This window comes from Triticum urartu, chromosome 6A (genome assembly GCF_056163025.1).
Source record: "Triticum urartu cultivar PI428250 chromosome 6A, HENAU_Tu73, whole genome shotgun sequence".
Lineage (NCBI taxonomy): Eukaryota > Viridiplantae > Streptophyta > Magnoliopsida > Poales > Poaceae > Triticum > Triticum urartu.
The window spans coordinates 95,952,931-95,980,179 of record NC_141878.1 but is presented as its reverse complement, the minus strand read 5'-3'; the positions used below and the strand labels follow the sequence as shown (position 1 = coordinate 95,980,179).

At 46.5% G+C, this 27,249-nt stretch overlaps 3 protein-coding genes and 1 pseudogene across 3 annotated transcripts; 3 read left to right on the top strand and 1 right to left on the bottom strand.

Annotated features, from left to right (window-relative positions):
- The first annotated feature begins 322 nt into the window (after positions 1–322).
- On the top strand, positions 323–6,107 carry LOC125516590 (26S proteasome non-ATPase regulatory subunit 7 homolog B-like; annotated as a pseudogene).
- A 9,479-nt stretch (positions 6,108–15,586) lies between these two features.
- Positions 15,587–23,739, top strand: LOC125515262 (FBD-associated F-box protein At4g10400). The gene is given in 8 exon segments (XM_087526781.1): positions 15,587–16,663; positions 16,742–16,873; positions 16,998–17,364; positions 19,120–20,055; positions 20,143–20,257; positions 22,918–23,018; positions 23,177–23,459; positions 23,559–23,739. Coding segments are annotated over 3 exon segments (1,377 nt in total). The 5' UTR covers positions 15,587–15,784; the 3' UTR covers position 17,364; positions 19,120–20,055; positions 20,143–20,257; positions 22,918–23,018; positions 23,177–23,459; positions 23,559–23,739.
- Positions 21,901–23,739, top strand: LOC147964196 (FBD-associated F-box protein At5g60610-like). The gene is made up of 4 exons (XM_087529874.1): positions 21,901–21,978; positions 22,277–22,834; positions 22,918–23,052; positions 23,177–23,739. The coding sequence occupies exons 1-4, from the start codon at positions 21,901–21,903 to the stop codon at positions 23,573–23,575; spliced, it is 1,170 nt and encodes a 389-aa protein (XP_087386000.1). The 3' UTR covers positions 23,576–23,739.
- Positions 23,740–26,167: 2,428 nt separating this feature from the next.
- On the bottom strand, positions 26,168–26,877 carry LOC125516082 (histone H2A). Its single transcript, XM_048681568.2, has one exon. It carries the CDS (start codon positions 26,778–26,780, stop codon positions 26,313–26,315), a length of 468 nt encoding a protein of 155 aa, XP_048537525.1. The 5' UTR covers positions 26,781–26,877; the 3' UTR covers positions 26,168–26,312.
- Between the last annotated feature and the right edge of the window lie 372 nt (positions 26,878–27,249).

Genomic DNA, 27,249 nt, shown 5'->3' with positions numbered 1-27,249 from the left:
GGGGCTCCAAAAGCGTTTTGAGCAACACGGAGCATATGAGATGTTCCAAGAGCTGAAAATGGTTTTCCAAGCTCATGCCCGGGTCAAGAGATATGAAGTCTTCGACAAGTTCTACAGTTGTAAGATGGAGGAGAATAGTTCCGCCAGCGAGCACATACTCAAAATGTCTGGGTTGCACAACCGCTTGTCTGAGCTGGGAGTTAATCTCCCGGATGATGCGGTCGTTGACAGAATCCTTCAGTCGCTCCCACCTAGCTACAAGAGCTTTGTGATGAACTTCAATATGCAGGGGATGGAAAAGACCATTCCTGAGGTATATTCGATGCTGAAATCAGCGGAGGTGGAAATCAAAAAGGAACATCAAGTGTTGATGGTGAATAAAACCACTAAGTTCAAGAAAGGCAAGGGTAAAAAGAACTTCAAGAAGGACGGCAAGGGAGTTGCCACGCCAGGTAAGCAAGCTGTCGGGAAGAAGCCAAAGAATGGACCCAAGCCCGAGACTGAGTTCTTTATTGCAAGGGAAGTGGTCACTGGAAACGGAACTGCCCCAAGTACTTAGCGGACAAGAAGGCCGGCAACACCAAAGGTATATGTGATATACATGTTATTGATGTGTACCTTACCAGTACTCGTAGTAGCTCCTGGGTATTTGATACCGGTGCGGTTGCTCATATTTGTAACTCAAAACAGGAGCTGTGGAATAAGCGGAGACTGGCGAAGGACGAGGTGACGATGCGCGTCGGGAATGGTTCCAAGGTCGATGTGATCGTCGTCGGCATGCTACCTCTGCATTTACCTACGGGATTAGTTTTAAACCTCAATAATTGTTATTTAGTGCCAGCTTTGAGCATGAACATTGTATCAGGATCTCGTTTAATACGAGATGGCTACTCATTTAAATCCAAGAATAATGGTTGTTCTATTTATATGAGAGATATGTTTTATGGTCATGCCCCGCTGGTCAATGGTTTATTCTTATTTAATCTCGAACGTGATGTTACACATATTCATAGTGTGAATACCAAAAGATGTAAGGTTGATAATGATAGTCCCACATACTTGTGGCACTGCCGCCTTGGTCACATTGGTGTCAAACGCATGAAGGAACTCCATGCAGATGGACTTTTGGAGTCTCTTGATTATGAATCATTTGACACGTGAGAACCATGCCTCATGGGAAAAATGACCAAGACTCCGTTCTCCGGAACAATGGAGCGAGCAACCAACTTATTGGAAATCATACATACTGATGTGTGCGGTCCAATGAGTGTTGAGGCTCGCGGTGGCTACCGTTATGTTCTCACCCTCACTGATGACTTGAGTAGATATGGGTATGTCTACTTAATGAAACACAAGTCTGAGACCTTTGAAAAGTTCAAGGAATTTCAGAGTGAGGTTGAGAATCAATGTGACAGGAAAATCAAGTTCTTGCTTTCAGATCGTGAGGGAGAATATTTGAGTCATGAATTTGGCACGCACTTAAGGAAATGTGGAATAGTTTCACAACTCACGCCGCCTGGAACACCTCAGCGTAATGGTGTGTCCGAACATCGTAATCGCGCTCTATTGGATATGGTGCGATCTGTGATGTCTCTTACCGATCTACCGCTGTCATTTTGGGGCTATGCTTTAGAGACTGCCGCATTCACTTTAAATAGGGCTCCGTCGAAATCTGTTGAGACGACACCGTATGAATTATGGTTTGGGAAGAAACCTAAGCTGTCGTTTCTAAAAGTTTGGGGATGCGATGCTTATGTGAAGAAACTTCAACCTGAAAAGCTCGAACCCAAATCGGAAAAATGCGTCTTCATAGGATACCCTAAAGAAACTATTGGGTATACCTTCTACCTCAGATCCGAAGGCAAGATCTTCGTTTCCAAGAATGGATCCTTTCTAGAGAAAGAGTTTCTCTCGAAAGAAGTAAGTGGGAGGAAAGTAGAACTTGATGAAGTATTGCCTCTTGAACCGGAGAGTGGCGCGGCTCAAGAAAATGTTCCTGAGGTGCCTGCACCGACTAGAGAGGAAGTTAATGATGATCATGAAACTTTAGATCAAGTTGCTACTGAACTTCGTAGGTCCACAAGGACATGTTCCGCACCAGAGTGGTACGGCAAACCCTGTCCTGAAAATCATGTTGTTAGACAATGGTGAACCTTCGAACTATGAAGAAGCGATGGCGGGCCCAGATTCCGACAAATGGCTGGAAGCCATGAAATCCGAGATAGGATCCATGTATGAAAACGAAGTATGGACTTTGACTGACTTGCCCGATGATCGGTGAGCCATAGAAAATAAATGGATCTTTAAGAAGAAGACAGACGCAGATGGTAATGTGACCATCTATAAAGCTCGGCTTGTCGCTAAGGGTTATCGACAAGTTCAAGGGGTTGACTACGATGAGACTTTCTCACCCGTAGCGAAGCTGAAGTCCGTCCGAATCATGTTAGCAATCGCCGCATTCTATGATTATGAGATATGGCAAATGGACGTCAAAACGGCATTCCTTAATGGTTCCCTTAAGGAAGAATTGTATATGATGCAGCCGGAAGGTTTTGTCGATCCTAAGAATGCTGACAAGGTGTGCAAGCTCCAATGCTCAATCTATGGGCTGGTGCAAGCATCTCGGAGTTGGAACATTCGTTTTGATGAGATGATCAAAGCGTTTGGGTTTACGCAGACTTATGGAGAAGCCTGCGTTTACAAGAAAGTGAGTGGAAGCTCTGTAGCATTTCTCATATTGTATGTGGATGACATACTATTGATGAGAAATGATATAGAATTCTTGGAAAGCATAAAGGCCTACTTGAACAAGTGTTTTTCAATGAAGGATCTTGGAGAAGCTGCTTACATATTAGGCATCAAGATCTATAGAGATAGATTGAGACGCCTCATTGGTCTTTCACAGAGTACGTACCTTGACAAGATATTGAAGAAGTTCAATATGGATCAGTCAAAGAAGGGGTTCTTACCTGTGTTGCAAGGTACAAGATTGAGCACGGCTCAATGCCTGACCACGGCAGTAGATAGAGAAAAGATGAGTGTCGTCCCCTATGCCTCGGCCATAGGGTCTATCATGTATGCCATGCTGTGTACCAGACCTGATGTAAACCTTGCCATAAGTTTGGTAGGAAGATACCAAAGTAATCCCTGCATGGAACACTAGACAGCGGTCAATAATATCCTGAAGTACCTGAAAAGGACTAAGTATATGTTTCTCGTTTATGGAGGTGACGAAGAGCTCGTCGTAAAGGGTTACGTCGATGCTAGCTTCAACACAGATCTGGATGACTCCAAGTCACAAACCGGATACGTGTATATTTTGAATGGTGGGGCAGTCAGCTGGTGCAGTTGCAAGCAAAGCGTCATGGCAGGATCTACATGTGAAGCGGAGTACATGGCAGCCTCGGAGGCAGCACAAGAAGCAATCTGGGTGAAGGAGTTCATTACTGACCTAGGAGTTATTCCCAATGCGTCGGGCCCGATGACTGTCTTCTGTGACAACACTTGAGCTATTGCCCTTGCCAAGGAGCTCAGTTTCACAGGAAGACCAGGCATATCAAGCGTCGCTTCAACTCCATTCGTGAAAATGTTCAAAATGGAGACATAGATATTTGTAAAGTGCATACGGACCTGAATGTCGCAGATCCGTTGACTAAACCTCTCCCTCGAGGAAAACATGATCAACATCAGAACTCTATGGGTGTTCGATTCATCACAACGTAACTAGATTATTGACTCTAGTGCAAGTGGGAGACTGTTGGAAATATGCCCTAGAGGCAATAATAAAATGGTTATTATTATATTTCCTTGTTCATGATAATTGTCTATTTTTCATGCTATAATTGTGTTATCCGGAAATCGTAATACATGTGTGAATACATAGACCACAACATGTCCTAGTAAGCCTCTAGTTGACTAGCTCGTTGATCAATAGATGGTTACAGTTTCCTGACCATGGACATTGGATGTCATTGATAATGGGATCACATCATTAGGAGAATGATGTGATGGACAAGACCCAATCCTAAGCATAGCACAAGATCGTGTAGTTCGTCTGCTAGAGCTTTTCTGAATGTCAAGTGTCATTTCCTTAGACCATGAGATTGTGCAACTCCCTGATACCGTAGGAATGCTTTGGGTGTATCAAACATCACAACGTAACTGGGTGACTATAAAGGTGCACTACAGGTATCTCCGAAAGTGTTTGTTGGGTTGGCATGAATCGAGACTGGGATTTGTCACTCCGTATGACGGAGAGGTATCTCTGGGCCCACTCGGTAATGCATCATCATAATGAGCTCAGTGTGACTAAGTAGTTGGTCACGGGATCATGCATTACGGCACGAGTAAAGTGACTTGCCGGTAACGAGATTGAACGAGGTATTGGGATACCGACGATCGAATCTCGGGCAAGTAACGTACCGATTGACAAAGGGAATTGAATACGGGATTGATTGAATCCTCGACATCATGGTTCATCTGATGAGATCATCATGGAATATGTGGGAGCCAACATGGGTATCCAGATCCCGTTGTTGGTTATTGGCTAGAGAGTTGTCTCGGTCATGTCTGCATGGTTCTCGAACCCGTAGGGTCTACACACTTAAGGTTCGGTGACGCTAGGGTTGTAGAGATATTAGTATGCGGTAACCAGAAAGTTGTTTGGAGTCCCGGATGAGATCCCGGACGTCACGAGGAGTTCCGGAATAGTCCGGAGGTAAAGATTTATATATAGGAAGACCAGTTTCGGCCACCGGGAAAGTTTCGGGGGTCACCGGTATTGTACCGGAACCACCGGAAGGGTCCCCGGGATCCACCGGGGTGGGCTACCTATCCCGAAGGGCCCCATGGGCTGAAGTGGGAAGGGAACCAGCCCCTGGTGGGCTGGTGCGCCCCCCTTGGGCCTTTCCCTGCGCCTAGGGTTAGAAACCCTAGGGGGTGGGGGCGCCTCCACTTGGCTTGGGGGGCCAAGCCACCCCCTTGGCCGCCCCCCCCCCCCCATCTAGATTGGATCTAGAGGGGCCGGCGCCCCCCTGGCCCCTATATATAGTGGAGGGGAGGAAGGGCAGCCGCACCCAAGTCCCTGGCGCCTCCCTCTCCCTCCGTGACACCTCTTCCTCTCGTTGGTGCTTGGCGAAGCCCTGTCGAGATTCCGCTGCTTCCACCACCACGCCGTCGTGCTGCTGGATCTCCATCAACCTCTTCTCTCCCCTTGCTAGATCAAAAAGGGGGAGACGTCTCTCCTAACCGTACGTGTGTTGAACGCGGAGGTGTCGTCCGTTCGGCGCTCGGTCATCGTTGATTTGGATCACGACGAGTACGACTCCATCAACCCCGTTCTCTTGAACGCTTCCGCTCGCGATCTACAAGGGTATGTAGATGCACTCTTCTTCCCCTCGTTGCTAGATGACTTCATAGATTGATCTTGGTGATGCGTAGAAAAATTTTAAATTTCTGTTACGTTTCCCAACAGTGAAGCTCTCGGGGCGGACGCTGGAGAAGGTGGTGGTGCCCCTGCTGGTGCTGGTGCTGCTCAGCATCATCGACCACTAGAACTGCGTGGCCCGCGACACCCAGAAGCTCGTCGTCGGCGTGCTCCTCGGCACCTCCTCCCGTGGCGGCGTCGACATCACCAACTCCTACGCCGGTAAGCGAGCGATCCCCCGTCTCTGGGCTGCTAGGGTTTCCACGCCTCCGCCGGGGCCTAGGGTTCACGGAACTCACCCTGGCCGTAGCTGCAGTTTGATCTGCTGGTGTGAAACCCTTGCGCGACTAGATCTGTAGAGATTTTTACGGTGGAGGTGTGCTGAATTTGTGAATTGCGGCGTCGTTTGATCTTGCAGTGCCATTTGAGGAGGATGACAAGGACCTGAGGATTTGGTTCCTCGACAAAAAGAACCATGCTGTTTTAGAATTCTCATCAGGTATGCTGGACTTGCCGTGTGCGGTTTATTTCTGCTGTGTACTGATGAGTTGTTTGGGATGCAGCCAAGGAGCATGTTGTTGGCTGGTATAGCACTGGTCCAAAACTGAAGGGGAACGACTTGAATGTTCATGCATTGTTTACCAATTATGATTCTGCTTTGCAACCCTTTGTCCTGCAGTAATCTAGAAGCTCTTCTCTGTTTATACACAATTATTTGGTACACATACTTACAACTTATACATATGGACCAATCTTGGAATGCAGGAGCCGTAGCCCAGCATCACCCTGTGCAGCTGCGGCACGGGGCGATAGCCTCAGCACAGCTGCACGGCCTCAACATCCCCGTTGGTGTTGCCTGCTGTCCCCGGATCCAGGAAAGACAATGGGGGCGATTGGCGACTTGGTGGTGCGGCTGCGGACAACAGTGAGCCAAAATCAGTAGGTTACGAGCATAAGCCAGGCACGCCAGGAAGATGCTACAGCGTATACAAGTACACCAGGTAGTTCACTCGATTGATATCTCCCTCACTCTACTCATCTTTCAGTTTTGGTCCCTTGGGCTTTCTCTAATTGGTGTTGTTGTGGAAGGAGGACGAGACCGAGCAGGAAGATGAGGTGAGAAGCGACCTATGTGGTGCTGCTACTCGTTGCTAACCAGAAGCTCGATGGCGAGGAGCTCTTGTTTCTTCGTGCTAATCCCTCCTGACCATGTTGAATAAGAATATGCAGTTTTCTTCTTTTATTGTCATGTTTCTTTCAGTAGCTTTAAAATAACAAAGGATGGTTAATTATTTCCTTCCATGAAGCTGCGATTGAATTTGATACATTTTGCAGGAGCAATACAAGAGCTAAAACAGAACACAATGATGCTGGTATCCGCCAAGCATTGGTTTTTTTCTCTACCTGAAGTCCTAATCAGTTGCGCAACAACTACTGACTTTGCTTACTGAATCATAATAAGCCTCACACTTTGCTCTCTTTTTTTCTTTATCCTGGTTGTTTGCTTCTCATGCCCTTCTGCATGTTAAATAATAGGTTCGGCAGCAAAGTAATACTCCCTCCGTCCTAAAATAAGTGTCTCAAGTTTATACTAGCTTTAGTATAAAGTTGTACAAAACTTGAGACACTTATTTTGGGACGGAGGAAGTAGTATGCATTTGTTAAATAAAAGCATTCTGTTTCCAATTATATGGCTGGCTTCACACTAAGTTTGGATTGCTGTTTATTTGTTTAGGACGCTAACTTGCTCTATCCATATAGTTAATGGATAGACAATGGTGTGTCCATTTCACTAAGTAAACCAGCTTGATTATCTGTGCTCTCAGTCCATACTCACTACTTTCATCGACTCGGCCGTCACTACACCACGGTTGCTATTAGGAGGCGTTTTAATAAGGGCATTGTTAAAAATGCCTCCAAATTATATATAAAAAGGCATTTTTGGATTCCGCCTCAAATCCCTCTGCATAAGAAGGCGTTTTTTGGGTTCGCCTCGGATCCCCGCATATATGAAGGCGTCTTGGAAAAGTGCCTCCGATTGAAGAAGCTTTGAAGGCACTTTTCTAAATCGCCACTAATCGGACATGTATTGGAGGCGTTTTCTGAATCGCCTCAGCGGCGCCGGCGGCCGCGAGTAGAGGGCCAGTGCGGCGGATTTGAGGCAAGATAGTTGCAGCGGAGGCGGACTGTGACAGCGCCGCAGGACGCTCAGGCGACGCCGACGAGCAGCTGCATAACTGGCCGGTATTGTGGCCGGTGCAGTGACAAGGTTAGCCGGTGGGCCGAGCTGCGCAGCCATGCATAAGAAAGGCACTGACGCGCGTGGTCCTGGCATCGTCGTTTTAATCCCATCGTTGAGGCCGCCGTGGATGCGTAGGTGATGCATGCCTCCGGTGGATGTTGACACCTGTTCAGATGTTCAGATGTTAACCACACAACCATAGCTTAGATGGTCTGGTGGTAGGCGTCCAGCTCTTCATCCAGTCGACCCTGTGTTCGAACTCTCTGGCGGCCGATTTAAATAGTTTTTTTTCTCGTGCGCGAGCTCACGCTACAATCTGTTTAGTCCCATACTGCTTACCGAGGAAGACTCAGACGTAGTTAAAAGGAGGAAACACCTGCACTGTCTCAAATGATTGCCCCTGCCGATGATGAGTTTAGGATTATATATGGTGTTTGGTTAATATATATATTGATATGATAGCCCACTGGGCCTTGCTCAAGTGTTAATTGCAAGAAGATATGATGTGGCCTGACCTGCATATCCTATCCCAGAGAGTGAGAACTGCTGTGGGGTAGCCAGCTGGCCCCCTTTCCAAGACGCTCATACTTTTACTCAGCTAGCAGGCTTCTTAGCAGCGTCTTCGGAAAATGCCGCTGAATCTTGGAACTTTCGAGGCACTTTTCAGAACGCCACGGTTCCTCTGATTTAGAGGCGCTACTGCAAAACGCCTTTATTTATCTTTCCCTTCGCTGCCATCTCTAGCGTTTTGAAGGAATGCCGCAAAAGACATGTACAGGCATTTTCATGGCCTTTCGAGGCATTTTAGAGTGCCTCGTAATGCTGTACGTGTTGTAGTGCGTGACGGTGTGGATCACGCGTGCACCTATTGTATGGCCTGCAGTGCCCCATGTGCAAGCAGGATTTCGAGCCTCCAACACACGTTATGCCATAGACGCGGCAGGTGGCCGGTGGATGGAATAGAGAGAGGGAGCAATCGATGATGGAGGAATCTAATCTATCGATACTGATAGTAAACCACTCCTACTATTCTTTGGACGAACATCCCTCTCCACGACCAAGAGACCAAGGAAGAATACCCTGCCATGGCGCAGGACTAGAAGGAAGCTTGGTCGTTTTCTTTATCTTCACTATTAAGCTGAATCTCGACCTGTCTGCACCAAGCTTGACTATCTTCACCTTCACGGCTAGGTAGAGAGGATGGGCAAGAAAGAACCTCCCGATCCGAAAAAAATGGATCGGAGATCTCGCGCACATCCCCAGCCACCACAGTCCGTCGGCGGCCTTCAGGAGGCTGGATCTCGGGGATGGCTGTGTCCGGGGCGGAGGGAGATGGCTGGAGGCGGCAGGTGGTGCTCGGAGGGTGGCATGAGAGCAGAGGGCGTGGTCGTGGCCACGGCGTCGTCACGCGCATCCATGCGCTGGCACAGGGTGAGACGTCCCTCGCGGTCCTGGCCGCGGCGCTGGCCAAGGCGCCTCCTCCTTCTCACACCCGTACTCGCTCATGCAGCCGGCGGCGGCCGATGGCATCGGCGCGGCTGCCCGTAGCTGCAGTGGTGAGTGCTGCCAGGAGTGTGTGTGCAACCACGGAGATCCTAATGCCGCACGTCTCAGCACTTTCTCGTACGTGGCCGCGGAGGTCACAACGAGAAACTGCAACGCTGATGATCTGGATGCGGCCTTCGAGTCAGATGTGAAGCCAGCGCCGGCATGCGACTACGCCGGTGCTGCCGACAACGGCACAACTATGGTGAAGGATGGGTCAGCCTCGAGTAAGATGGCCATGGAACAATGCACGGGCGTCTATGATCGTAGTACCAGAGGCGACCATGGACGAGGCAGATTTGGACGATGCTGCTTCCTTGTCGTGCGCCAATATGTCGGTGCCGGCGTCTCGGTGTGCGAGAGAGGTGAAGATGATGGTGCCAGCGTTCGCAGAGACGATGACACGCACAACATCGCCGGCAATGGATGCATGGGTAGTCATGGCGACGGGGGCGGTGGCCTCCGTTGGTCATTGCGGTGGGGGTGGCGGCCCTCGATAACCGCGATAAGGAGATCAGGTGGCACAACAGTGCATATTCAAGTGCGTCGGCATATTTGCAGGCATAGCAGCGGTGGTCGTGTGCGGCACTCGATGCCGGCTCAAAGATGATTTTCGTCCGTTGCGAGGGTGGCGGCCATCGCACAAGGATGCTCGAGGCGCGAGCGACGGAGTCCTACGGTGGTGAGCAAGGGGCGTAGTGGTGGTTCCCCGTCGACTTCTAGCTCCGGAGCAGCAGCTCCGACGGTATGAAGCATGTTGCAGTGTGACTGGCGCCGGTGTGGAGTAGCAGCGGTCAGTTCCACACCGAGACATGGGCGCCCACCCGACGACCGTAAAGGTGGGCGTGGAGTACTGACGAAGGCGACTATATAATGATCTATCATCAAGATGCTGATTGGAACACCGCTTCATGTCCGGGGTGAAAATTCTTGTCCTGACCATTATTGGTCGGGCTCAGCAACAACGAGGGTATACCTTCTTGAAGGCGTTGCTACGGAAGAAGTCGACTTAGTCGTAGGTGTTAATTTCATATCTTGTGATGATTCGGCTATGATTGCCTTCGTTTTGTACTCTCTTGAATAATTAATAAAAATGGTTGTATGCATCGCATTGATGCAGAGGCCGGGGGTTTTAACCTTCTTTTCAGAAAAAAGAAAAAATGAAAAAAAAAGAAAAAAAACTTTGGACGAACATCCAGCGAGTTTATTTGCATTATTTTCGCTTGATCTTTTGGATCTTATTAAGTTGTTTTTCTGCTTTTGCAATTTCTTTCACCTTTCTATGTCTGGTGGTGCTCTCTGTTTCACTTCTACTACGTAATTGTTTATAGCTGGGAGTGCACTCACCATGCCAAAAGAACCTGGACGTGTTTGCTCACTTCAGTCATGGCAGGTAAAGCATGACGAACGTGTAAACATTCAGCGAGGTCAACAAAAGTGGATATATATACCAGAGATGCAAAACTGTTGCTGCAAATTTAAACTGCGTAATGCTCAATGTAAACAATACTGTTATGCAGAGTTCCAGTTTTAGTTTGTTCTTCTCAATAGATATCGACTTATCTACAGACTGAAACAGCCCGCACAATAACCTCACTGATTTTTTTTGAGCCAATGCAAAAACAATGAAGAAGACTGGAATACATCCAATGGGATCATCCAACATCCAGTTTACCGAACATTTGACATAGAACCATAGTGAATATCTCTATCCGTGCGTAATGAACATTTTCCTGTCGTTTGTGCAGTTGGATATGGGGTAGCAATAGAGAATGAGTGCACATGTCGGACTAGAGGGAGGCTACATAAGAAAATGATATGTGGTGAAAACTGAACACATGTGATGCATTTGAACAAATATAATAAGTGATGCACATATACTTTGTATTCCAGCAGGATTAAGGAGGCAAAGAAGACATGCGACAAGGAGAGTCTCAAGGGAGAAGATATAGGAAGAAGTTTTGCGCTCGACAATTTCATGTTAGTAACTAAGCACTACTAATCCATAAATCAGAATTGGATTGCTGATAATCACGAATAGCAAGCAAGATACGATGGCGCGGCTAAGAAATAGGAGGCGGCGCCTAGGAGGACTTCGATGTGGGCGAGAAAGCAAGCGGGAGCATGAGTGCTCCATGTGATCGAGAAATACGACATCCGCTGTGGCGGTGCTATAGAAGACCTGGATTGAGGTTGGGAGAGAGAGAGATCATCAGCAAATTACGCTCAGCGTTGTCAGCAGCAACATAAGTGAACGGACGATTGAGCGTGGATGATTGAGCGAAGGTGGCAATGAGGACACGCTCCAAGATGATATTTTTCAATTCTCGACACAGTCAGCCTCATACTATGTTCACATTGTAAGTTGCAATGATATTTGATATTAATGTATCCACTCCTAAGTTTATTGTTTCGTGGCAACGCACAAGCATTCAGCTAGTATTTATAATACGTGAATTATTAAATTCTAAAAATAAATAAAAGAAAGCTTACCATGTGCAACATGGGCTGCACTAACGCAAGAAGTTTCATTTGTTTTTTTGGAAGGCTAGTTAAACTACACGGGCTTGTTTACTTACAATTCATTAGGTGTTTGTTTTTCACAAATGTACACGTGAAATTAGCGCATTGGCTTTTACAGCTCGCTCGCTATCAGCAGGTCTCTCGTTCGAATTGCAGCGGCACCAATTTTTGCGGTCATTTCCATTCCGTGCTGACTTGTGGGACCCATGGGTCATGGAGACATATGCCATGCACATCATGGTGCCATGTCAGCATACTTTATGTCCACTAATGGGATTAACACCGTATCTGCACGCTTGTGCCAAGTTTTAGAACCAGTTCAATGTATTTTTCAAGTTCAGGCATTAAAGTAAATATCAGTGAAAGTTTAAGCACCACTGGTAATATTACCTTTTTTCAATCTATGAACTATTACCTCAGATCTATTGCTGGGATTACTTTCTGGTGTTGATTACTGCTTGTACTTGATGATTAGAGGTTTTATTGATGAAAGGTTTGTATGTTCATATTGTTTATCATATCATTACAACATTACCCCTACTGATCCTGATCCGTGCATAAGATGTATTGTTAGTAGTCAGTTACATTCTTAAAAAAATGGGAGAAACCTTGTTGATAGTAATCAGGCGAAGTTGAATAAAGTTCTGTGTTTTGATATTACGTTGCTATGTGATTCTCTAGTCTAGTGGTGATGTGCTTTCTGTTGGCTTATTCCTTCACTTTGGTTCTACTTAGTTGATGCAATCGGCGCCACCGAAACGAGGTTTGCCTTTGCCATTGCACATCAGTCCCTTCGAGATATTTCCAGGCGGTCCCACCGAGACTCCTAACATTCATATCTTTTACACAGGTCGGTGCCACCGAGAATTCTGATCGGTGCCACCGAGTTGAGTCAAAAGTGTGTAATTGTTGGATTCTGTGTGGAGGCTATATATACCCCTTCACCCCCTCTTACTAAGTAAGAGAGCCATCAGAATGTGCCTACACTTTCACTACTCATTTTCTGAGAGAGAACCACCTACTCATGTGTTGAGATTAAGAGGTTTTATTCCTACCATTTGAACCTTGATTTCTAGCCTTCCCCAAATTGCTTTCCACTCAAATCCTTTTTCCACCATAGCCAAATCTGAGAGAGATTTGAGTGTTGGGGAGACTATCATTTGAAGCACAAGAGCAAGGAGTTCATCATCATCACACCATCTATTACCTTTTGGAGAGTGGTGTCTCCTAGATTGGTTAGGTGTCGTTTGGGAGCCTCGGACATGATGTGGAGTTGAACCAAGAAGTTTGTAAGGGCAAGAAGATCGCCTACTTCGTGAAAATCTACCCGAGTGAGGCAAGTCCTTCGTGAACGATGGTCATGGTGGATAGACAAGGTTGCTTCTTCATGGACCCTTCGTGGGTGGAGCCCTCCGTGGACTCGCGCAGCCGTTACCCTTCGCAGGTTGAAGTCTCCATCAACATGGACTCATGATAGCATCACCTATCGAAACCACACCAAAAATCTCCACGTCTCCATTAGTTTGCACTTTCAAATTCTCATCCCTTTACATTCTTGCACTTGCATGATTTACTCATGCCGCTGCCCATACTCTTGCTATGCTTGTGTAAAATGTATTGTGTGCCTATTAACATGAGCTAAACTCAACCTTAACTTGAAGAATTTTAAAAATTGTCACTTTTACTTGTTAAGAGTCTAATAACCCCCCTCTAGACCCCTCTTCTCGATCTTTCAAAGACGGACCCATGAATCCTTGGACGGCAGCCATGCATGGCCCACCTCCGCGTTTGTCAGCCTCAAACGGCTCCATGGCTTGATGATCCCAATGACGATGGCCGTCTGTCTGCCTTCATGCCTGTTCGCCTCAAATGGCTCAACGCCCTCAGTGATCCGTTCGGCGGCCATGGCGGAATCCACCATGATTTAGTGTACCAACCTTCTTGCCGGTCCCCGACGCGAGTCCGCCACTGGCCGCAAACTGCACACCATCTACTGCACCGCGCCCGCATCCAGCTGTTTGCTGCTCCACCTGACGACGTCCGCCTGCTGCAAGAGACTCATGTGGGTAGCGAGCACAACCCGTTGCATAGAAAACAAGGACCACGTTCTAAATTTATTGTTTCTGTTTAATGTTTCAAGTACTTGCAAATTGTAGCTTGTGAGCTTATTTATTGCAGACTATAGCTTGTGAGTTCAGAGACAAGTGAATATAGCTTGGTGTGAATGCACACTTCAGAAATAAACAAATTTCTTATTGCCCAGTTCCTGATGATTTGTGGTGTTCTGCGATATGTGATGCAATACAGCTGAACAAGGGCATAGTATAACTTGATTTTTTTTAGCAAGAAAACTAGGTCTTTATTGAGCAATACCAATGTTTACAGGAAATGCGATTGGGTCACTCGACGTGCCCAACCAAATATGGCGCCCGTAAGATAGAGAAGTACCTGACCTAGCTAATCTATGAGCTTCAGTATTTGAAGCTCGAGGTTCGAAAACAAAATTACAAGAAGTAAAATTTCTCACAGTTTCTAGGATCTCTCTAATAACACTTCCATAGCTTCCTCCCACGCCCTGGCGAATATGGTTCACAACCTGTTTACAATCTGATGCAATTTGGAGATGTTGTAAACCTTTTTTTTAGATAAAAGGCCACAGCCCGACTTTATAGATAAAGCCACTAGGCAGAGTTAACAAGGGTTCAGACAACCAGCACAGGAATAACAGGGTAACAAGCCAGAACACGAAGAGGAATGTCTAAGTACATGGCTCCCAGGCCAGTACACGGCACGCAGGCCGGAAAAGGATAAGATAACGAAGCAACATAGCAACGTCTACGGGTCCGCTTGGTTTGGAAGGATGGAGATAGCAGAGTATCAGATCTTGGCCAACATGGCGTCAAATGCATCCCTGTCCTTCTTCTTAGTCAATAATCTCCACTGCTGAACCCAAGTCTTGCGCCAGTGAAAGAGCTTCTCGACAAGCTAAAGCTTCCAAACTAGCTGGATCTGATATGTCCTGGATAACTAACACTGACGACCCAAGATAGGAACCATAACAATCACGACATATGGCTGTTGCGGTTCCTGCATTGTGTTGCACTGAAACTCCGGCGTCCACATTTATCTTCACTAGTCCCTCATCTGGCGGGATCCAGCATCGTTGCATATTATTGCATGTAGAACCAGCTCTTGTTGTGGGCTCATGTATACCCGAAATTTGATCCAACTCAGAGATGAAGTTTGTGACAAATGTATGAGTTTCATAGGGGCTCTGATTAATACCTTCATGAATGAGTTTTCTCCTTGCATACCATATCGCCCACAAGGTCACCGTCATCCAAGTGAATTCGTCGTGACTTAGAACATCCATCATAGAAAAGAGCCAACTCCTAGCGTCTGGTTCTGGTGTTGCAATCATATGCTCTAACAAATCATGGTCCACGAGAACCTATACGCAACGCGCCATGGTGCACTCTAGGAGACTGTGCCTCCACGAGTCTTGAGCTCCACACACGAAACATTGGTCATGGTGTGACATCTTCCTATGCTTGCGAACATCCTCTGTTGCGAGCAAATTCTTGGACAACCTCCATAAGAACACGTTTATCTTTTGCTGGTACAATAGTTTTCCAGAAAGTAGTCCATGATTTTTCAATTTCAGAGCTATTAGCTTGATGCTTATCATTCCTTGTGATTCCGCATTCCTAAAACCAGCACAATAGCTAAAAAAATGGCCCAGACAACAGCCTAGCGGGCCGAACAACACGTGTGCCTACTGTGCCTGGCGGGCTGGCGTGCCAACCCGGTTAGTTGAGGGACCGTGCCTGGGCTGCTAGGCACAGCACGATTAGCATGTGCCGGGCCGGCCCATTTGGCCAGCCCTACGTGGGTATGCTTCAGGAGTAAAGCCCTCAATTGCCTAGAAAAAACGAGTAAAGCCCTCAAAGAAAAACAAGACAAAAAGCCCACAAACCCACGGGCCCGACTCCCGATTTCCTCGTCCCCCATTCCACCGACCAAACCCTCCGTCTCACCGGCCGCCGGCCATGGAGAAGCCGACGGCACTCGCCGCCAATAACCGCGAACCCGGCGGAGCCGCCGGAGGCATTCCACGGAAGCGGGGTCAGAGTGACAACTGCTACGGCGATATCATCAGCGGTCTCCCCGACGCCATCCTGGGCACCATCATCTCCCTCCTCCCCACCAAGGAGGGCGCCCGCACGCAGGCCATCTCTCGCCGCTGGCGCCACCTCTGGCGCTCCGCCCCCCTGAACCTCGAGGTCGCCCCCAGCCTCTGCGCCAACCTCAGTGAGCTCGCCTCCTTCCTCTCCAAAATCCTCTCCGAGCACCCCGGCCCCGCACGCCGCTTCCGCTGCCCCTCCATCCACCTCGGCGACAGCTACGCACAGGTCGACGGCTGGCTCGGCTCCCAAGCCCTCACCAACCTCCAGGAGCTCGACATCAGCTTCGTGCGCCCGTCGCCGCGGCCCGAGACGGATCACGCGCTGGCGTCGTCTCTGTACCGCCTGGCATCCACCCTCGTCGTGGCCAAAATCGGCGGTTGCAATTTCTCCAAAGAGGTCGTGCCACTGTCGAATTTCCCCTACCTGAAGGACCTCACACTACACTACGTCTCCTTGTCGGAGGAGTTCCTACACGGCATGCTCTCTAGCTGCTAGGCCTTGGAGAACCTGCTGCTCTGGAACATCTTTATCGCCGGCCACCTCCGCATCAGCTCACCGACTCTTCGGCGCGTTGGCTTCTCCGTTTGTGCTGGTCACAAGGAGCTTGTCATTGAGGATGTGCCTCGCCTTGAAAGGTTGCTGCTACCTTCTCGAGGCAGAGGCGGTGGGACTATTCAGTTCATCCGGGCACCTAAACTGGAGATGTTAGGCCCTTTGTCAGCTGGTGTCGCAGTATTTCAGGTAGAAGCAGCAGATTCTCAAATCTTGCATTGCACATTCCTTTGCAGAATACATTTTTACGCTCGGTGTTTTCTCTAGGGAACAATGCCGATCAGCTTGACAAACTTGATGCACACTGTGAAGGCTTTAGCTCTCACTTCTGGCCCTCAACTGAATGTTGTTCTTGACATCCTCAAGTGCTTCCCCTACTTGGAAAGGCTCTACGCTGTTGTGAGTATTCATCTTCGCTATTCTCAACATGGATATTTGATTTGCGTGTAATCTAGTTGATTGGCATGTAATCTAGTCTAGTTACCACCAGCTTTGACATATGCAATCTTCTTTCTGTTTCTAGCTGCAGAAAAATTCAAAGATGGATGTGAAAGACGTGTCTCTATATGGCCCACTAGATTCAGTCGAATGTCTCGGGACCCATCTCAAAGAAATGGTGATACTGAATTACGAAGGCCGTGAGCAAGATGTTGGCTTTGCCAAGTTCTTTGTTTTGAATGCAGTGGTCCTAAAGAAAATCAAATTTGGAGTCCCTAAGAACAACAACAGTGACTGGGTGGCTATTCAACTGGATTTGCTGCAAGTGGAGAATAGGGCTTCTCAAGACGCTCAATTTGATTTCAAATGTGGTTTGGATGATGTCATTAACTACCCGTGTATCCATGACTTGTCATTGACCGATCCTTTCGACTGCTTGTTTTCTGAATGAGGTGATTCTCTTTGAGAAGAAGCATATCCATGATTTTTTTGTGGCCAATTCCTTGGACTGCTCGTTTTGTAGATGGAGTTAAAGCCTGAAGATAATAGTCTTTTCCTCGCTTTGTAGACAAGATTAATGCTTGAAGATTGTCTTGATTTTTTGTGAGAGAAGTGCATATTACACCCCTCAACTCTAGCCCTAGTTTAATATACATCCCCCAACTCCAATACCGTCTACTTTACAGCCCCCAACTCTCAAAACCGGCCAGAACTCAACCCTCGCCTCCCCGTTGACCGGTTTTGACCCAGTTGATTTTTTACCTATTGACTTGCTGAACAGTAACTAAAAAAATTCAGAAAATAATTTTGTTTTTTCAATGGTGAACAGTAAATTGAAAAAAAGTTGGAAATAAAATTCAACAAACAGTTTTGATTTTTTAACGGGTGATTAGTAAATTCAAGAAAATACTAAATTTTTGAAAAAAATCTGAATTATTTTTGCATGGACGATTTTCAGTGCGTGATGTCCGCGCCAATTTTCAACTTGTTTGGACACTTGAGTTTATTTTTATTTAAAACTTTTCTGAATTTACTGTTCACCCGGTTAAAAGAATGATTTTAAAAAAATATATTCCTTTTGAATTTACTGTTCACCTAGTCAACTGGGTCAAAACCGGTCAACAGGGAGGGGAGGGTTGAATTCCAGCTGGTTTTGAGAGTTGGGGGGTGTAAACTAGACGGTATTGAAGTTGGGGGGTGTATATTAGACTAGGGCTAGAATTGAGGGGTGTAATATGCACTTCTCTCTTTTTTTGTCCAAAACCTAAACTTATTATGACTGCTCTATTTGCATTCTAAACTCTGAAATTTCTCTGTAATTTCCGACAGGGTATGCCATACAAAAATAATTTACTGCCAAAAGTTGCAACATGATCAGGCTACACAATTCTTTTCTTATTTTATCTTCCTACTTAGGCATGGCTTGTTCGTTACTACTCCCTCTGTAAACAAATATAAGATATGTATAAGCTAGTGACCTAAAACGTCTTATATTTATTTACAGCGGGAGTACTATTTATTAGGCTATTACCTATTAGTCAGCTTTTTTACATAAGCATGTGTATTGCTCTGTTGAAATTAAAGGGAGAGAAATGGAACAAAATCTTTAGTTTAGTGCATATGCAGTGTCCCTGCTCACTACGGTCAATTTTGGGAGTTGTTTTACATTTCTTGCTGGAAGGTGTTCCTTAGATAAGGGGGGGAATCAGAAGATTTTGCTTTTTCCCAGTTATGAATTTACAAGTCAGTGTCATGTCTGCATGACAGCAACTCTGTTGTGGCAGTTGGTTGCTAACTTGCCATTTACACACCATGTATCGTTTTGCTTACTGCCTCATGTGTTGTTGGTTTGCACTTAGATTGAAATCTAAAATCTATGCACTGACTTCATGAATTAGAGACTCCTTTCACTTCCCATGGCAGCGACATGCATGGTTCTAGATTCAGGATAGGTTATGGAGGGTCAATTTTTACTTGCAATATTATATGGAAGCGGCACCGAAATAAATGTTAGCCGGACCCTGTAGCTGATTGCTTATTGTGTTTGATTTCAATAAGGGCTTCTCTTTTCTCCAGTGTATAGATTTTAGATGTCAATCAAAGTGCATGCATCCCTTTGCTTGTCTATTACTGTAAAACTTCAGATACTTGGCTGACAGCTCTATTGGCATATTTCTTAACCATTTTGTCTTTTTTGGCAATAGCAGAGAACACGTCGAGGACTCAACTGCATATGGAGACATTTACATCAAGATGTCATGTTGAACAAGAGTTCTGCCGTAATACCGATAAGTGGGCCGTTTCCTCCTAGGTGTTTCCCTGAATTCAGTTAGAAAATGCCTTACTACTTACTACCAGATGCATAATGCGGAACATATGCTGCGTGGAAGTGGAACCATATGTAGTGGTTCATAATGCCTTGATACCATTCACCAGATGCATCAGTTGTCACAAACCATGTGAAGTGCTCAGACGATTGTCAGTTTTTAAATTTAAAGTTGGACAGAGATCCTGTCTAAACATGTAAGCTCGGTAGCTCGCTCCGCCTTATCTTTCACTCTGTTTTGTTTTGCTTTCAGTTTGTTTCGTTCATGGATGGAATATGTGACATGAATCGTGGCACCAGGAATTTGTGTAGCCAGATATGATCATTTATTTATGTGAGATGTGAGAAAAAGAGAGGTTGAAGTGTGTATCTACATTCTACCGTTGCTATTATATCTGTCCTCTAGGGATATTTTGTAGACAATCCGTCCTCTAGGTTGTACTCCCTCCGTAAAGAAATATAAGAGCGTTTTAGATCACTGCTCGTCGCGGCGGCCGGCATCCGCTCCTGACCTCCCCGTTCCTTTGCCCATCGGCCAGCGTCAGGGCGACGCCGCGAGGGATAAGGGGCGGCGAGCGGTGGTTGGTGTCAAGGAGTGACGAGCGAAGAAGTCAGGAGCGAGATCCGGCGGGGTCACCGGAAGCGGGGACGGAGGGGGGACCGCGAAGGCGATCTCGTGAGCCACCTCCCCGATGCCATCCGCATCTGCCTTCCTCCCCGCCAAGGATGGTCCGCTCCACTCTGCTCCTGCGTTGACTTCTCTGGTCGTCCTTCAAGTGAACTAGAACTGGCCCTCGATGAAGCCCAAGTCTTCCAGGTATCAGCAAAGTGTATTGAATCTTCCATTTTGGTGTTCCTGCATGAGGATCGTTACTCATTTTTTTATGCCCATTGTTTTATTTAGGGAATGGTCTCAATCATCTTGGCACCATCATCTCAAGACTGTCAAATACGCACCGTCAAGGTTTTGGCTCTCCAGTCTTTTCGCCCTCAAAGAATGCAGTTCTTGATGTCTTGAGGTCCTTCCCTAGTCCCTTGCTTGGAAAAGCTCTATGTCATCGTGACAATTCATCTTTGTTTTTTTTGTGACAATTCATCTTTGTTTGCTTTCTGTGACATAATGAATATCTGGTTGACATATAATGTACTCCTACACCGGAATGTAGTCAGCAACAGCCTTATATAGGCACTTAAAGATGGATATGAAAATTGTGCGCCAGTATGACCTGCTAGATCAAACAGAATCCCTCGAGACCCATCTAAGAAATGTGGTATTGAAGAATTACGAAGGTTGTGGGCAGGATGCTCGCTTTTTGAGCTTCTTTATTTTGAATGCAGAAGTGCTAAATGAAATGAAATTCGGAGTCCCTAGAAACTACAACAGCAAACGGTTGGTTTATTAACATGGGCTGCTACAAGTGGGAATAGATCTTGTTGAGCTGCTCAATTCGAAATTAAAAGTAGTTCCATTAATGTTGATGCCTACATGGATATCCACGACTTTTCAAAGACCTATTCCTTCCGCTGATCGTTTTATAGATGAGGTTGATTCTCTTTCAGAATACCATATCCATGGTTTGACAGTGGCGGATCGCTTTGATTGCTCGTTTTACCATAAGACATGGGTTGGTATCTGAAGATCGTATTGTCTTTTGCTTGTTTTATAGATCAGATTGATGCCCAATGATTTTATTTCTTTGTCCAAACCCCAAATTTGTCATGGCTGCTATATATATAAATATAATCTCAGGTCCTTTTGTAAATCCTGATGGGCCATGCTATGCAACACTAGTTTACTGCCAAAAGCTGCAATGTAATCTAATGACTGCTACGTTTTGTGCACGCACAAGTCGACTCTCCCCTTGAAAGCTATGGTCCTCTGGCAGTTGGTTGCTGCATCCAGTATTGATTTGTTTATTGTCGCTTGCGCTTCTCACCTCGATTGAGATGTGAAATATCCACATAGTTTCATCTTTTTTTTTGGCGGGGACACATAGTTTCATCTGGGATAGCTGCTGCTGTAGTGAATTGAATCTATGTAGCGGTTGTGTCTAATAAAAGCCAAAGGTTGCATAGTTCTGATATGGGATAGGTGCGGCTTGAGTTGAATCTTTGTAGCAGTTGTGTCAAGTAAAAACAAAAGATTTTGATTCTTTCTGCCTGGCGAAACTCGCCAGAAACATGCGTTGTTTAGTTAGAATATAAGACTTGGGCTTGATAGAACAATGAAGATATACAGAATGCACACCTTTACAAAAAAAGCATAGGTCACTGAATACACTTTAGGGCTGAATACATGGGAATTTGATCATATGACACACTTAAATTAACCACCGATCAAATGCCCCTCTTTTCTTTGGCAACAGATCATATGTCTTTTTCAATTACATAAATGTTTTTTAAATTTCTAACTGCAATAATGCCACGTGAAATGAAAAATGAATCCTTGTGGCAAACTTGCAATTTCCTAACTTTTTTCCTTTATAGCCCAGCCTTGATTGTCAGGTATTAATGACATAGTATCTATCTCTCCTATGGGCGAGCTATCAAATTGGTTGTAAATGTTATGGCAATGTGACAGAGCCAGATAATAGCCATGCTCTAAATAAACGCGTCCCTCCGCCACCACTGCCCAAACCCTAGATCTCCCCAGTCGCCAGCCATGGAGAAGGCGGCACCGACCGCCGTGGCAAGAAAGCGTGAATCCGATGGGATCGCTGGCAGCAGGCCAAGGAATCGGGCACGCAGTGGCAACTACGATGGCAACTAGGTGGCCGAGGATCCCATCAGCCACCTCCCCGACGCCATCGGTACCATCATCTCCCTTCTCCCCACCAAGGACGGCGCACGCACGCAGGCCCTCTCCCGCCGATGGCGCCACCTTTGGTGCTCCGCGCCCCTCCACCTTCAGGCTAATAGCAGCCTCTGCAGCAACCTTCGCTGGCGCCCCACCATCATCAACAGGATCCTCTCCAACCACCCTGGCCCCGCCCGTCGCTTCCACTTCCCATTCATCCAGTTCACACCCGGCGACATAGACAGCCGGCACATTGAGCTCGACGGCTGGTGCCAATCCCGAGCCCTTGACGGACTCCAGGAGCTCAACATCTGCTACGGGAGATGGTCGAGAGAACCGCCTCAGTTTCCTGCTGCCGTCATCTGCGCCCCGCTTTGCACCCACCCTCCTCGTGCTCAAAATCGGCTCGTGCAATTTCCCCAGTGAGATCTCACCATCGTTGAGTTTCCCCCTCCTCAAGCAGCTCATCCTACGGTGCGTTTCCATCTCGGAGGATGTATTCGACCAGGTGCTCTCTGGATGCCGTGCCTTGGAGAGCCTTCAGTTGTGGGACATTCTTACTGCGCGTCGCCTCCACATTCGCTCACTAACTCTTAGGAGCATTGGCTTCCGTGCTCGTAGTGCTTGCACGCAAGAACTAGTCATTGAGGATGCTCCCTGCCTCGAAAGATTTGTGTCACTTTATTCTCCGGACATAAGTTTTGAGACTATCCGCGTAATTGGTGCGCCTAAACTGAAAATATTGGGCCTTTTTTCACCATGTGTATCCACACTCCAGATTGCAACTCTAGTCATCAAGGTAGCAGTAGCAACCTTCTTGAATCTTGCATTTGCTGTACCTACATGCATTTCATTATTTTTTATGTTCATTGTTTTCTTTAGGGAGTGTCCCCAGTCAGCTTGGCAAACTCAATATGCACTGTGAAGGTTCTGGCTCTCTACTCTTCTGGCTCTCAGTTGAATGCAGTTCTAAACATCCTCAGGTGCTTTCCCCGCTTGGAAAAGCTCTATTTCACTGTGAGTATTCGCCTTTGATTGCCTTGTCAATGTGAAATTTTATTTTGAGGTAAGTTAGCTGATAGTAACCTAATCTGGTTAGAAATGGCTCTGACATATGGCACCTTTCTCTTCTTTTTTTCAGTTGAAGAAACACCCAAAGATGGATATGAAAAATGTGCGCCTGTGTGACCCACTAGATCCAATCGAATGCCTCGCAATCCATCTAAAAAAATTGGTGTTTGAAAATTACAAAGGCCGTGACCAAGATGCTGACTTTGCCAAATTCTTTATTTTGAACGCAAAAGTGCTGAAGGAAATCAAAATTTCAAGCCCTAAGGGCAACGATATTCAATGGGTGGACGATCAACACAGGCTGCTACAAGTGGAAGATAGAGCTTCTCGAGATGCTGAACCTGAATTTAGAAGTGAGTTTAGCTGTTTGGGTAAAACCAAACAGATTCATGATTTATTGGATAATCCCTTCGACTGCTCGTGTTCTAGAATTAAATGCAATGTTCTTTCAGGTGAAGCATGTCCATGATTCGTCAATGGCCGATCTTTTCAAATCCTTGTCTCATAGACAGGGTTAATGCCCGAATATTGTGTAGTCTTTGCCCCTTCTCTAGAAGGGATATATGCTCGAAAATTGTATTATCTTTTGTCCAGACTCAAATTTATGGCTGCTTGATCTCTGGTTAGAACTTATTTCCTGTTTTTGTCTCACTAAGTTATCTATGTTGAAACTGCAAAATGTATGAATGCAAAAAGGGTTTATCAAAGCCATTACCGCTCATCATGGATGCAAATTTATATACTGATGTAAAATGTATGCTGACTGCAAAACATGCTTGTATTGAAAAATCAATCATCTTTTCACATACAAAAGTTTGTAAGGTTTGAGTGCTGGTTTTCGAACCGCTTCCGTTTTTGCTTTACTGTACTCTTCTCAGTGCAGATGCTCCTATGAACTCTCGAGGTTTTGTTTTTGTTGCATAATTCTCTGTTTGTAGATCAGGTGTTTGGTTGTCATTTTAATCAAAACTTCTGCTGCTATGTTTGGAGGCGAGCCTGCACTGGTCTCATCCGAATGGAATTGTAAGATCGTCTCATGGTGGGAATATTAACAGCCGGGACCTCGTATTCAGAAACAGCAAGGTGGTTCATTTATTGGGTTATGCGCACCTTCTGCCTGTTAAGTTGTTTTCAGAAATTATTACTAGGTAAGAATCAATCTTATTCGCTGTTCTGTGATGGCGGAATGATTTGTCAGTTTCACTGATTATTTGCGATAATTCTAGGTTGGTTACGAATCCCCTTTAGTAGTCTGTGCTTTCTAGAAAATGGAGAAACGATGACTGTCTTTGTAAACACAAAAATTGCTTCATGTAGTATGGCCATATAGTGTTGATGTGTAATTGGTATCATCAGAAATTCATTATCACTGCCATGCTATTAATGTATTTTTGCAAGATACTCTCTTAGTTCACGGCGAATAGCATTAGCAGCCAACTGCTAGTGGTAGGTTGTGGGTAGAGTAGATGATTCGGTTATCTGGGAAGCTGTTGAACTGTCGAACCACGTGTGTTTATCACCTGAACTTCTGCGAACCATAGTTTCTCCCTGCCCATTTGTTCTGTGCATTCCTCTGATAATTTCTGCCTTGCAACTTACATAATTCTTTGAATGGAAATGCTTTGATCTTAGCCTATGCTGTGCGGATTTCATGGTTATCTGGGAACAGCAAGAAGAGCAGGTGATGTGAAGAGCTACGCGTTTGTATAACTATGCAATGTAATACCAGTTTAACCCTGTATCTGTACCAAGTACCATGTTCATCTTGTTGCCACATTCTGTATTCATAAGCATTATACCATGTTTCATGCATGGATCGAATGTCATGGATATAAGCTATTTGGTGGGTCATTTCTTGTTTCTTAAAAATGGACCTTGTACCATCTGAGCTGTTACCTGAATCTGCAACTGGAATGCAGTGTTCCTTTGACCACTTCTACCGATGGTTTATTAGTGCTGTTAACTGGGTTTAAGAGCTAACTCTCCCGAATCTGGATGAAATTCGCAAGTCTGGATTTCTCTTGTGCTGTGGCACCAGACCAGTAGCTGGCGGATACTTCCATAGTTAAACAGATCATTATGCCCCTTTAGAAGATTCATTGTACAGATTAGTATCATGGAAACAGATGGTGATGATCTACACAATGTATCCACCACTGAGAAGGCATTATATTCTGATTTTGTAGAGAATTTACCTGAGTTTGTCCTCCACGGCCATCTAAGGCGATCTCCGCCCTCGCTTAACTGAAAATGTGACCAAGGAATAGTGCTTCAATGGCCCGGCCCCCGCTCCGACATGTCCGGGTACAGATCAGCTACCCGGCGGTTGCCACGGCAGGCCCTCCGCCACCGTGAGTTTCTTGGAGCGCCTGAATATGGAATTCAAAAGTCTTTGATTATTTTCTTCCTCCATGTATCCAACTATCCATCCGGGACATGAGGACCTGGTAGATGGTTCCAAGATTGCAAAAGGATGTGCTAGATGGGCACGAAACTGAAGCGGGAAATCTCACCGCTAAAAAATAACAGATGATACAGTTTTCAGTTGCCCGCCAAACTCCCAGACCTGAATTTCTGAACGAGCGACAAATCTCCCCGCCAAATCGAAAATTTCGTCCAGTTGCCCGCCAAACTCCCAGAACTGAAATTCAGAGGATACAGTTTTCAGTTGCCCGCCAAACTCTCATAACTGAAATTCAGAGGATACAGTTTTCAGTTGCCCGCCAAACTCCCAGAACTGAAATTCAGAACGAGCGGGGAAATAGAGTTTTCAGTCTCCCCGCCAAATCGAAATTTTCGTCCAATCTTACTGGGCGCGAAACTGGAGCGGGGAAATAGACGCGGATTTTCAATTTTTCGTTTTCGATTAATGATACACGAAATTGGGGCGGGAAACCCCAACACCAAAAATTTTCAGTCACGCGCCAAAGAAGTTGATTCCCACCTACCTTCGCAGTTGCCCGCCCAGGCCCCTGGATGGACGTAATTCAAAGCACATGGGTGATAACAATTCTGAGAAAATCGACAACAAGGGCCAAGGGCAGATGAAACACAGATCGAATAAAATGTATGAAAGCAACTTATTGTTTCATTGAAATCGCAGTCAGAAAATACAACGACAAAGCAAGAACAGTCTACTTCGAACTGAAGTATCCTGAAGCACACCCATCCATACATCCCAGCTACAGCCTAACTAAGCAAGGAATCTACGCCTTCTTGGGGGACTTGGCGGTCTTCTTGGGCGACTTGGGCTCCTTGGGGGACTTCTCGGCCGTCTTCTTGGGGAGCAGCACCGGGTTGATGTTGGGGATCACGCCGCCGTGCGCGATGGTGATGCCGGCGAGCAGCTTGCCGAGCTCCTCGTCGTTCCTGATGGCGAGCAGCAGGTGGCGGGGGATGATGCGGCTCTTCTTGTTGTCCTTGGCGGCGTTGCCGGCGAGCTCCAGCAGCTCGGCGGCGAGGTACTCGAGGACGGCCGCGAGGTAGACGGGGGCGCCGGAGCCGACGCGCTGCGCGTAGCGGCCCTTCTTGAGGAAGCGCCCGATGCGGCTGACGGGGAACTGGAGCCCGGCCTTGACGGACCGCGACACGGACTTCTTCCTGGGGCCTCCGGCCTTGCGACCGGCGGCGCCCTTCTTCCCCTTCCCGGTGGCTACGGTGGCTGAGGCGTCCATGGCGAGCTGGAGAAAGGAATCGGGGAGTGGAGAGATGTGTGTGGGGATTGCTTGGCTGCCGATTGCCGAGTGCGTTGGTGGCCAAGGAGACGAGATTTGCAGAGTATTTATTTCGAGGGGAGGGAGGAGGAGGAAGTGACGGTGGGCCCATGGATCCGCGTGAACGTGCAATGGACGGCTGGATCGGGAGCTGAATGGACGGCTGTGATGCCAACAAAAACAGTTCTGCTGCACGGGATGAAATTGTATTGTTTGCTTGTGTGCATTGAGCCAAACACCATAGAAACGACGGAATCAACAGTTTTCAGTGAGGCAAACTCGAGCAATGCAAAAAAAAGGATGTGTCCAGAGATGCGACCTCTATGATAACTAGTTGTATGTGAGGTTGTATGTGGTGTGTTTGATTTGACACCTAATCTCGCCTACTTATTAGTTCCGTCTAATGTACACGATGGTGCTTAGATTTAAG